General features: G+C 37.4%; 1 protein-coding gene across 1 annotated transcript in view; it reads right to left on the minus strand.

Annotated features, from left to right (window-relative positions):
- The window catches only part of CTNNA3 (catenin alpha 3), a 1,776,048-nt gene that overhangs the window by 583,341 nt on the left and 1,179,606 nt on the right, over window positions 1–13,101 (minus strand). The window contains exon 10 of the mRNA XM_003409035.3: window positions 7,775–7,931. Coding sequence (XP_003409083.2) covers window positions 7,775–7,931 — 157 coding nt within the window. The remainder of the gene's footprint in view (window positions 1–7,774; window positions 7,932–13,101) is intronic.

Raw genomic sequence — 13,101 nt, forward strand, 5'->3', positions numbered from 1 at the left:
TACATTCAGTCACTGAGACAACTGAGCAAATCTTTTATGAAAACTGTATTTTATTATACAGAGCCTTTATAAGTACATAAAAGTACATAGCTGGTAAAAAATAAAAAAATATTTTTTATTATTTTTTACCTAGTACATCTACAGAATTTAGGAAATATTTATTATATTTTTATGCAAGTCTAAAATACAAACCCTTAGCACTATTCATGCAATCAGCAAGGTTATTGACGATTACTCCAGCTCTACATTAAAGTTGTGGTAGAAATTCTTTAATTTGACTAATCTTGACAAAGTCAAAAAAGGAATTCCAACGATGGCTTTTCTAAAGATCTGACTCATATTCAAACAACAGTCCTGCAGTATACCTATCGTTCATTCAAATGAGATTGTCTTCAGTGAACCTACCTGTTAGTGCATGGGAAAACATGTGATAAATTCCAGTTCACATGCCGAAACTACTCTTTAGCCATGTCAATACAGGCAGTAATTCAAAATGTAATTACCAATAGAGCAATAATGAATTACTTTGTGGGAGCCTATTCAATCATTTTTGAATGCACGCTTTCTCCTTGTCTTTTCATGACTTACGTAAAGCTGTGTCTACAATTTCTCTTCAGTCTCCAAAATGATCATAGAACTGCATATCATTACATGAAAATGTAATCTCAGAGAATCCAGGGTGAATATATATATATAATTTATAACAATGACAAGTCTGTCTTTTTTTTTAGCCAGTGGCATAGGCCGTCCTGCATGTAACTCACCACCGTCAGTGGCTTAGAAGATCCTGGCTGCAGGTCATCACCAGATTAGCCAAATGAGGAAAAGTGTCTTTCTTGGTAAATGGAAACCCGAGTTATTTAGCCTAATGTGGTTCCAGTCATCAAGCTGGTCCTCACCTTCCTATTGTTACGCCTCAGATGTGTCAATCTTATGCTTTAATTTCTTGGAAAATGAGGAAACACCTGTTTTATATTTAATTTACTTTACTTTCGCTTCTAAAGCAATTAAAGCATTATTTAGCTCTATACCACCTACTTCTCAAGAATACTTTTTGGCATCTGGAGTCAGTGTTCTGAAAAACTGATATAGTCTATGATATTCTCATTTAAAACCTTAGATGACTCGCCTTTTCTGTAAAAGTTCAAGGCTCTATTACTTGCTAACTTTTCAAGCCCAATCTTAATCCAGATGTACTAGATTGACTATGCTCCTGCCATCCTGGCCAACGTGCTGTTCCTTGAGCCCACCGTTCACCTTCATAGGTATTTGTCCGTGCTTTTCTCTCTTTCTGGGGTGCTGCTTTTCCAATGTCTTCAAGGCCCAACTCATCAACTACCTCCTTAAAAATGTTTTCCCCAATACCCTGACAATCAAGTAGCATTTCATAGCATTTTTGTTGTTGTTAGGTGTCATCGAGTCAGTTCTGACTCATAGAGACCCTATGTACCACAAAATGAAACACTGATCGGCCCTGCACCATGCTCACAATCGTTATGCTTGAGCCCACTGTTGCAGCCACTTTGTCTATCCACTCGTTGAGGGTTTTCTTTTTTTCTGCTGATCCTGTACTTTACCAAGCATGATGTCCTTCTCCAGGAACTGATCCCTCCTGACAACATGTCCAAAGTAGGTAAGACACAGTCTTGCTATCCTTGCTTCTAAGGAGCATTCTGGTGGTACTTTTTCCAAGACAGATTTGTTTGTTCTTTTGGCAGTCTATGGTCCATTCAATATTCTTCGCCAACACCACAATTCAAAGGTGTAAATTCTTCTTCGGTCTTCCTTGTTCATTGTCCAGCTTTCATTTAGAGTCTGGTTTATACACATTAGACTGTGAGTTCCATGGAAAAAAAATTGTTATATCTTTTCCACTTTTAATTCCTCCTTCATTTCTCAGCATACTGTCATGCACGTAGTGGATATTCAATACAGTTTTATCAAAATTCATTTTTGAAGAATACAATTAAAACTCTCAATTTTAAAAGGATATATTTGTATTTGAAGCACTTCATATTGTGATGCCTTTTTTAAAATCTCAACTATGTATAGTTTAAAGAGATACATATGTTCAATGTATAGTAATAAAACAAAAAAACCAAACCTGTGGCTGTAGAGTCAATTCCGACTCATAGTGACCCTATAGGACCGAGTAGAACTGCTCCGTAGGGTTACTAAGGAGCACCTGGTGGATTTGAACTGCTGACATTTTGGTTAGCAGCCATAGCTCTTAACTAGTACACCACCAGAGTACAGTAATAGGTCATCATTATTATATTGTATAATTTATATGTTAATAGGTAATATGTACTTACGTTATATAATTCATCTTTCCATAGATATTCACTATACAGTTGTCCCTTGGTATCCTTGGGAGATTGGTTCCAGGATCCCCTGACACCCAGACACCCAAATCCTCAGATGCTCAAATCCCTTATATAAAGTGGTATAGTATTTGCATATAACCTAAGCACATCCTCCTGTATTCTTTAAATCATCTCTAGATTACTTATAATACCTAATACAATGTAAGTGCTATGCATATAGTTGTTATACTGTATTGTTTCGGGAATAATGACAAGAAAAAAAGAAGTTTGGACATGTTCAGTATAGATGCAACCGTTGTAGGACTAACTACACAGTACACATCAGACTCGAGGCAAACAATGCTCAAACAAAGAGTGCTGGAGAGAGATTGAGGGCTTATGAAATGGAGGTAGGCTACAGCAGGGTATGCGTACACATCACTTTTTTTTTTTTGAGTATTTTCTATCTGCGGTTGGTTGAATCTGCAGATGTGGAACCTGCGGATATGGAAGGCCAACTGTATTGGTCATCTTCCACCTCTATTCCATAAACGCCGTGTTGGGATTTAATAGTGCTTAGTTTGTGCACAATTAACATTTTGATCTTGCTAGGATGATTATGTTTTCATTTGGTATTAATTTATGGAAGAAAACTGAAAAACTATTTTCATTTTACTTTGCCAAATGATATAGATTATAAGGTTGTAGAAGTCAAAGATCACGTTCACTAAAATGTCATAAACAAAGAGCTCTTTGTTAGTGGATTTTGATGACAGTATCAGTTATCCTGTGTCACTAAGTCAAGGTCACAGATCATTGCAATGATTAATGCTGAAAGTTATTTTTTATAATTTGAATGTTTTAAATAGTCATTTCAAGGCTGAACACAGTCAATGACAGCATAAGACATAAACCTTAAAAAATTAATCTTCATGCAGAATTAAAAAGAGGCATAAATGCTTTTATTCATTCAGCAAATATCTATTGTGGGCATTCAAGCAAAACTGTGGAAGCTAAGGGTTCTATTAGGAGAATTCTGTGATAATTCAGGTACAACATGGTGGCTTAACTGCAGTGGCATCCGTGGACTTTGAAAAAAGTGGGCAAATTAAGAGAAAGTTAGGATATAAACTAAAAGAGATCTTCAAGTACCCTTCAGTATGACCTTTTAGTTGCAACTGATTGTTTAACCACCGCACCACCAGGGATCCTAATGGGCTGCTAGAACTTGCTTATATCAGCGCACAATAGCCAATTCTCTGCATCTCTTCCCAACTCAGAGTTTAATGACATCACCTTGGTAGCCGGAAGCTTACGCACAAGGAAGTATTTACGCCACAGAAATTGGTATGTGCTAATTATCAGGACTCCCCTCTTCCTCAGCCTCCTAATCAGTTCAACTTTTATCAGCATTTTCTAAGCCTATCGTGGAAATCCCAGTACACTTTGCCAGTAATTGGTCCAGGAGTGGGTATGGAACCAAGTTCTGGTCAATGACAAGTAAGAAATTTTAATAAAAGGTTTATGGGGAGGATTTCCTCCTTAATAAGATAAAGCCACAAGTCCCCTTTCCTTTCTGCTTTAGGTGGTATTGGGTGAGGATGTAATGCTTTAAGATTCAGCCATGTGGGAAAGTGAACAGAACCCAGAGATGCTGACATAGAGCATTAATAGCCTTGAGCCACCATCATGCCAGGCATCTGAAGGGCAGGGCAATAAGAGTAGTCTGCACTGGGTAGAGGAAATGAAAAGATGTATTGTCTGTAGAGAATTTAAAAACAATACTGTAAGAGATTAAATATTAGTCTGCTTTTTATTATCACCCTGTACTAGCAATTCTGAACTATGTCTGCAATAAAATACTCCTCCCTACGAGTTGGACTGCTCCTATCCAAGTCCCTAGTATTCTACGGTGAGTAAGCCTGGGACCAACTATCTCCCACATCTAGTTACATGAAATAATTAAATAGTTTTTACTACTTAAGCAATTTTTATGTGAGTTTTCTGTTACTTGCAGGAAAAATATTGTGAACCACCAAAGTAATCCATGGAAAGGAGCAGACACAGAAGGTTGCTGTGCCAGTAAATTCAGCACAAAAAGGAAAAACCACGGGGTCCTGTTTTGAGGACCCATAAACCAAAAACAAATCTGTTGCCACCAAGTTGATTCCAACTCACAGTGACCCAACAGGACATTGTAGAACTGCCACAAGGGTTTCCGAGAAGTGGCTGGTGGATTCAAATGCCAACCTTTTGTTTAGCAGCCAAGCTCTTAACCACTGTGCCACCAGGGCTCCTGAAATTCTGGACCTCCCACAGCTCTCATGACTCACTACCACTCCCAGCTGTGGTCCAGTCAATTCAGCTCACAGTGACCCCATGAGTATCAAAGCAGAAGTGTGCTCTATAGGGTGTCGGTGGCTGATTTTTCAGAACTAGATCATCAGACCTTTCTTCCGAGGTGTTTCTTGTTATACTGCAGACTTGAGACTTTCAGTTAGGGGTCAAGTGAATTAACCCATTTGCAACACCCAGGAATCTCTCATGAAAAGAAGCTGAAAAACAAACCCGTTACCATTGAGAAGACTCCAAATCACGGCAAACCCTACATAACGGAGTAGAACTGCCTCGTAGAGTTTTTCTTTATGGAAGCCACCAACCTTTAGGCTAGTAGCTGACAGCAAACCATTTGCGTCACCCCAAAAAACAAAAAACGAAACCTGTTGCCATCGAGTCAATTCTGACTCATAGCGGCCCTATAGGATAGAGTAGAACTGCCCCATAGAGTTCCCAAGGAGCGCCTGCTGGGTTCAAACTGCTGACCTTTTGGTTAGCAGACATAGAACTTAACTACTATACCACCAGGCTTTCCCGCATCACCCAAGTCCTGTCAATTTTGGTTCCTGTTCTTTTGTACCCAGGTGAGTCTCCTTATCGTGCCTTCAGTATTTTTATATTAAACTGCCTGTCATGGATTGAATTGTGTCCCCCCAAAATATGTGTCAACTTGGTTAGGCCATGATTCCCAGTATTGTGTGGTTGTCCTCCATTTTGTGATTTTCCTGTGTGTTATAAATCATAATCTCTGCCTGTGGTTAAAGAGGATTAGGGTGGAATGTAACATCCATGCTCAGGTCATATCCCTGATCCAACATAAAGGGAGTTTCCCTGGGGTGGGGCCTGCACCACCTTTTATCTTACAAGAGATGAAAGGGAAACAAGCAGAGAGTTGGGGACCTCATACCACCAAGAAAGCAGTGCCAGGAACAGAGCTCATCCTTTGGACCTGAGGTTGCTGCGTTGAGATGCTCCCAGACCAAGGGAAGACTGATGGCGAGGACCTTCCTCCAGAGCTGACAGAGAAGGCCTTCGCCTGGAGCTGATGCCCTAAATTTGGACTTGTAGCCTACTAGACTGTGAGAGAATAAATTTCTCGTTGTTAAAGCCATCCGCTTGTGGTATTTCTGTTACAGCAGCACTAGATGACTAAGACACTGCCTTTACATCAATTAGTATAAGTAGGTTACTTTGCCTTGTAACCAAAAGAACCAGCTAAAACACAGAACCTAGCATTTCCTTAGAAGTGAGGATTGTGAGATTTAATCTTATTTGCTTTGGACAGGTTATCAGGAGGGACCAGTCCCTGGAAAAGGACATTATGCTTGGTAAAGCAGAGGATCGGCAAAAACAAGGAAGACCCTTAAAGAGATCAATTGACACAGTGGCTGCAACAATGGGCTTAAGCACAACAATGATTGTGAGGATGGCACAGGACCGGGCAGTGGTTCATTCTGCCATACATAGTGTCACTATGGGTCAGAACGAACTGAATGGCACCTAACAACAAACATAGCATTTAATAATTAAATTACAAGAGACTGTCCCCATATAAGATGTGTTTTGTCTTCACATCTCAAAATATATACTAAGGGAATATGAAATAGACAAAAACATGCTTAACTTTGCTTTGCTTCTAATAATTAAAATTAGGATTTATCTAAATGTTAGCAAAAGCAGTAATGCTAAAATGATTTTTTGAAAAGTATGTGTTATGTGAAAAAAGCAAATAATTATATATGGCGTAGCACAATTATTTGAAAGTATTTTTAAAATGCATAGAAAAGCGCTTGAAAGAAATAAATCAGATGTCCATCGTTTTATTTCTGAACGAGGGGTATGAACAAGTTGCCAGGTCAGTTCTGACTCACGGAGAGCCCATGTGTTTCAGGGAAGGACTGTGCAGGTGATTTTCAGAGCAGATCTTTCAGAAGTAGATCACGAGAACTTTCTCCAGAGGCCCTTTTGGGTAGACTCAAACTTCCAACCTTTTGGTTAGTAACTGAATGCTTAACTATTTGCTCCACCCGTAAATTCCTGAATATGGAATATGAGTCTATTTATATTTTCTCCATACGTTTTCTGTATTTTCAAAATAGGTTATTCTACAGAAGTGAAATTATTTTAAAATTATTCATTAGCATATATTTTCTTTTTATCAACATATTATGAAAAAATACAAGCAATAGCTCTGGACGGGCATATATACATTTATGAAAGTAATGGACTTGACAGGTTAGACAGAAATACAACATCAAGAAACTAAAAAATAAAATGATGTTAGCTAGTCATAAGTGTTTGCATTTTTTCTAAAAGACTACTATCACATTCCAGGAAACTCCTTTTCTCAAAAAAAGGGTGGGGGAGGAGGAGGGGGATAACATAACTAACTTTAAAGAGAAGTTTTAAGTTGCCTTTTAAGAGGAAACAAAAGGCCAACAAGTGTTTAGTTCTTTGCTGTTACAGTACTTTAATAAAAACATGAGTTATGCTTCTGAGGTTGGCTGTTTATGACAGTGACTTCATGATCCTGTGGGAAGCCATTCTGATCTGTGATGAGAGGCTTGTCTGGGTCTCATAGGGAATTTCTCTATCTTTGCTGTAGTTAGATATTTAGATTTGTTTCTTGAATTCCTGACACCAGATCCACTCAAAAATATATGCTGCTTGTTGAAGTATCTTAATCTCAAATCAGTGAAATGTTTTTCCATATATATATATACACACATACATTTTCCTGAGTAGTTTACTAGAATTTGGCTGGGAAAGAAGTACAGGGAATACAAAAGGTTATATTAGAGCAAAAACAAAATAAAAGCTGATTTATTGTAAAAGCCAGGAAGAGCCTATGACTTCTAGCTACCATTTTCTATTATGCTTTGACCATGACTGAGAGTTTTCTTTAGAGATATAATAAAAACTGATGAATTATAAGGAGTACAGGGCATGAGGCTTATAATCCTAGAACCACTAGTGGCACACCTGCTGCTACTACATAACACCACATTGCTTTCAGAAAGTCCATCAATAAAAACATCTCATTATATTGCATACAGTTAATTATATTGACTATTATCCTGCTGAAAACATCAACAAGAGCTAATTCATAATTTAGAAAATCAAAAACCTACCAGATACAGCAAGGAAGTCATCAATGCTCGTAATATCATCTACAGCTTCGGTGAGGACGTGTATGTGATTCTCCCATGTGCGCTTGTACATTTCCATCGTGTTTTTGACCACTTGGCTCTTGGGTCTTGCAGCCAAAGCAAGTGCAGCATTAATAACCTATAAAAATGTAGAATGTTTACATGGTAATTTCTTTGGGAATATTTATCATTGTGCAGATGACAGATATATTTTTAAAGATTAGATATGTTCATCCTTTAACAAAAAGGAAACCAGTTAAATGTCCCACATGTAGCTTCATCTTTTGGTAATAATTTAATTTTAAAAGTATTTATTGAATGCCAATGCACCAAGAGCTACAGGAGATACAAAAATAACTTGTGACTGCCTTTAAAGACCCTTTAGATGACTCAATGGGATGAGTAACTACATAATACTACAATGCAATCCAATATACAATAAATACCATAAGAATGAATAATGGGCAGTAGGCTTTAGAGAGCAGAGAGAGCACCTTTACCTAAATGCTAAGGGAAGAATGGTATTTGAACTGATCATTTGGATTCACATGCACAATTTGGTAGAGAATGTCCATTAGATAGAAGTGGAATTAGAGCTTTGACTTGAGTGCTTGTAGAATTTCACCAGTAGATATTCACTCACTCACTCATTCATTCACTCACTACATCAAATATATATTCAGTTCTGACTCAAAGTGATCATACAACAGAATGAAATTCTGCACAGTCCTATGCCATCCTCACAATTGTGCTATGTGTCGAGCCCATTGTTGTGACCAGTGTGTCAATGAATCTTGTTGAGGGTCTTCCTCTTTTTTGCTGACCTACCTTACCAAGCATGATGTCCTTTTCGAGGGACTGTTCCCTCTTGATAACTTGTCCAAAGTACGTGAGACTAAATCTCCCCATCCTCCCTTCCAAGGAACATTCTGGCTGTATTTCTTTCAAAACAGGCATGTTCTTTCTTCTGGCAGTCCATGATACATTTAATACTTTTTGCCAACACCATAATTCAAAGGTGTCAATTATTCTTTGGCCTTCCTTATACATTGTCCAGCTTTCATGTGCACACGAGGCAATTGAAAATATCATGGCTTTGGCCAGGTGCACCTTAGCCCTCAAGGTGACATCTTTGCTATCTAACATTTTAAAGAGGTCTGTTGTAGCAGATTTACCCAATGCAATACATCATTTGATTTCTTGGCTGCTACTTTCATGGGCATTAATTGTGGATCCAAATAAAATTCAATCCTTGACAACCTTAATATTTCCTTCATTTACCATGATGTTGCTTACAGGTCCAGTGGCGAGGATTTTTTGTTTTATTTATGCTGAGGTGTAACCCATACCAAAGGCTGCAGTCTTTGATCTTTGTTAGTAGTTGCTTCAAGTTCTCTTATTTTTCATCAAGCAAAGTTGCATTATTTGCATGTTGCAGGTTGTTAATGAGCCTTCCACAAATCTTGGTGCCACGTTCTTCTTCATGTAGTGTAGCTTCTCGGATTATTTGCTCAGCATAGAGATTGAGTAAGTACGATGAAAGGATACAACCCAGACACACACTTTTCCTAATTTTAAACCATGTGGTATCCCCTTATTCTGTTAGAACAACTGCTTCCTACTCTACACACAGATTCCACATGCGCACAATTAAGCATTCTGGGATTCCCATTCTTTGAAATGTTACCCATAATTTGTTATGCTCCACACAGTCAAATACCTTTGCATAGTCAATAAAACACAGGTAAACCTCTTTCTGGTATTTTCTGCTTTCGGCCAAGATCCACCTGACATCAGCAACGATATCCCTCATTCCACATCCTCTTCTGAATCCAGCTTGAATTTTGGATGGTTCCCTGTCAATGTATTCCTGCCACCACGTTTGAATGATCTTCAGCAAAATTTTACTTGCGTATAACATTAATGATTATTGTTTGATAATTTCCACAATCTATTGGATCACATTTCTTTGTAATGGATACGAGACTTTCCAAAATACAAGTACCATAGCACGGGAGCTATTGTAAAGGTGGGCACAAGATGATGTCTACCACATGGGAGTGGCAGCCAACTTCATAAGGAAAGGAACACATCACAAAGGAGGTGATGTGCAAGCTGAAACCTGAAAAAATAGGTAGACTTTAGTAGAAAAATAAGAGGTACGATACTTTCTAGGAAGAGGCAATAATATGTGCAAAGATGTAGAGATGAGACAAAGCCTAATCCCACCTTATAGGGAATGTTAAGCAGAGAATGGGTAATTATGGAGTAGGAAAGAAATAAAGGAAGAAAATGGACAGAAGAGTGAACACACTTTTGGAAAATACCCAGATACAGGAGTAACGTAAAGGTGATAGAGATGGGAGAAATTATCAGAGGATGAGGTAGGAAACTAAGGCATTAAAGGGTCACAAGATGAGGAAGGAGATCTTTTCAAAAGGTCAAATTCTGTAGGAGAGTCAAGAATAATGAGAACTATTGCCTTTACAGCAAAAGTGATCCGAATTTGAAAAATAGGAGTCACTGGTGTAGCAGTGTTAGTAACAGCATTCAGATTTCACCAAAATATAACAGTAACAGTAAAATGAAGCTTTTCTACTCAGTAACATACAACATGTGCTGTACTTTCAACAAGTTATTAGGGTAGAGGAGGGGAGAAATTGGTTGCTTGGAAAAATTATGTTGATACTCTCTTATTTATTTTTATGAAAGGGAAATACATTAAATATGAAGGAAACACACTAACTTTAGAAATAACTACTGTGCAGTATACTGTGACTTCAGTTTTAGAGTTTTATTAACCTATTAACTTATAATGTACTTATGTGTACACTGCAAAGGCTCTAGTCTCTGGTGTTTCATTGTTCTTGCAATTGGACAACTGTGTACACATGTGGTTGTGCTGAAATTATGCTTTCACAGTGACACATACCTTTAAAAGTACTGGTGCAGAACCCTCGGTGGGGATATGGAGTCATGAATACAAGACAGGCTGTATTTCGTAATAACATTCTCAGTTCCACTGCTGATCCAATTTATCTGATTCAACACTTCAAACTATGAGAAAACAATTTTCCTACTTGATTCTTGCTGATATTTAGCTTAAATATAAAAACAGAAACAATTCAGAAGATGAGCCAACCCTCTTTAAAAAAAAAAAAAAAATCGCACTTGCATCAACTCTGACTCATTGTAACCCCATGTGTGTCAGAGTAGAACTGTTCTCCATAGGGTTATCAATGGCTGATTTTTTGGATGTAGATCATCAGGTCTTTCTTCCAAGGTGCCTCTGGGTAGACTCAAATCTCCAATCTCCTGAAAAGAGAAACTGACAGTTCCACAATAATAATACGAGGCTTCAACACACTACTTTTGGTAAAGAACACAACATCTAGAAAGAAACTCAACAAAGATACAGAAGAAATAAAGAGCACAATCAGCCAACTTAACCTCATAGACACATATAGAACACTCCACCCAACAGCTGCAAAGTATACATTCTATTCCAATGGACATGGAATGTTCTCCAGAAAAGAACACACCTTACACTACAGAGCAACCCTCAACAAAATCCAAAACATTGAGATAATTCGCAGTATCTTCTCTGACCAAAACACCATCAAAGTACAAATTAAGAGCAGGGAGAGTAAGGAAAAAAAAAATCAATTACATGGAAACTTAATAACACCCTGCTTAAAAATGATTGGGTAATGGAAAAAATCAGAGATGGAATCAAAAAATTCCTAGAATCAAATGAGAATGAAAACCCACCATACCACAACCTTTCGGACACAACAAAGGCAGACCTCAGAGGTCAATTTATAGCAATAGACGCACGCATCGAAAAAAGAAGAAAGGGAGAAACTCAAAACATTAGCTACACAACTTGAACAAATAGAAAGAGAACAGCAAAAGAAGCCCACAGCCACCAGGAGAAAGGAAATAATAAAACTCAGAGCAGAAATAAATGAAATAGAGAATAGAAAAACAGAAAGAATCAACAAAACCAAAAGTTAGTTTTTTGAAGGATCAACAAAATCAACAAACCATCGGCCAAATTAACAAAAGAAAAACAGGAGAGTATGCAAATAACATAAATAAGAAATGAAATGGGGGACATTACAATATACCCAATGGAAATAAAAAGGATCATAACAGAGTATTACGAAAAACTATACTCCAACAAATTTGAAAACCTAGAAATGGACAAATTTCTAGAAACATGCTACCTACCCTAACACAAAATGATGTTGAAAATCTGAACAGACCCATAACAAGAGAAGAGATTAAAAAGGTGACTAAAAACAAAAACAAAAAAACTTCCAACCAAAAAAAAGCCCTGGCCCAGATGACTTTACTGGAGAAGTCTACCAAACATTTAGAGAAGAGCTTACATCAGTACTACTCAAACTAATTCTGAACATAGAAAAGGAAGCGATACTTTCAAATTCATTCGATGAAACCAGCATAACCCTGATACCAAAACTTGGCAAAGACACCACAAAAAAAGAAAATTACAGACCAGTATCTCTCATGAACATAGATGCAAAAATTCTCAACAAAATTTAGCCAATAGAATTCAGCATTGTATCAAAAAACAATACACCACGACCAAGTAGGATTCACACCAGGTACGCAAGGATGGCTCAACATTAGAAAATCAATCAGCATAATCCACCACATAAAGAAAAGGAAAGAATTACATGACCATCTCAATCAATGCAGAAAAGGCATTCGGCAAAGTCCAAAACCCTTTCCTGATAAAAACTCTCAAAAAAATAGGTATATAAGGAAAATTTCTCAACATAATAAAGGGCATATATGCGAAACCAATGGCCAACATCATTCTGAATGGAGAAAGGCTGAAAGCATTCCCCTTGAGAACAGGAACAAGACAAGGATGCCCTTTACACCACTCCTATTTAACATTGTGTTGGAAGTCCTAGCTAAAGCAATAAGGCAAGAAAAAGAAATAAAGGGCATCCAAATTGGTAACGAAGAAGTTAAATTGTCTCTATTTGCTGATGATATAATACTATACATAGAAAACTAAAAAAAACTCCAGAAGAAAACTACTGGAACTAATAGATTCAGCAGAGTTGCACGATACAAGATAAATATACAAAAATCAGTTAGATTCCTATGCACCAATAAAGAGAATGATGAAAAGGAAATCAGGAAAACAATACCATTTATAACAGCCCCTAAAAAAATAAAATACTTGGGAATAATTCTAACCAGGGATGTAAAAGACCTATACAAAGAACTCTACAAAGCACTACTGCAAGAAACCAAAAGAAATCTACATA

The sequence above is a fragment of the Loxodonta africana genome, chromosome 16 (assembly GCF_030014295.1).
Source record: "Loxodonta africana isolate mLoxAfr1 chromosome 16, mLoxAfr1.hap2, whole genome shotgun sequence".
Classification (NCBI taxonomy): Eukaryota; Metazoa; Chordata; class Mammalia; order Proboscidea; family Elephantidae; genus Loxodonta; species Loxodonta africana.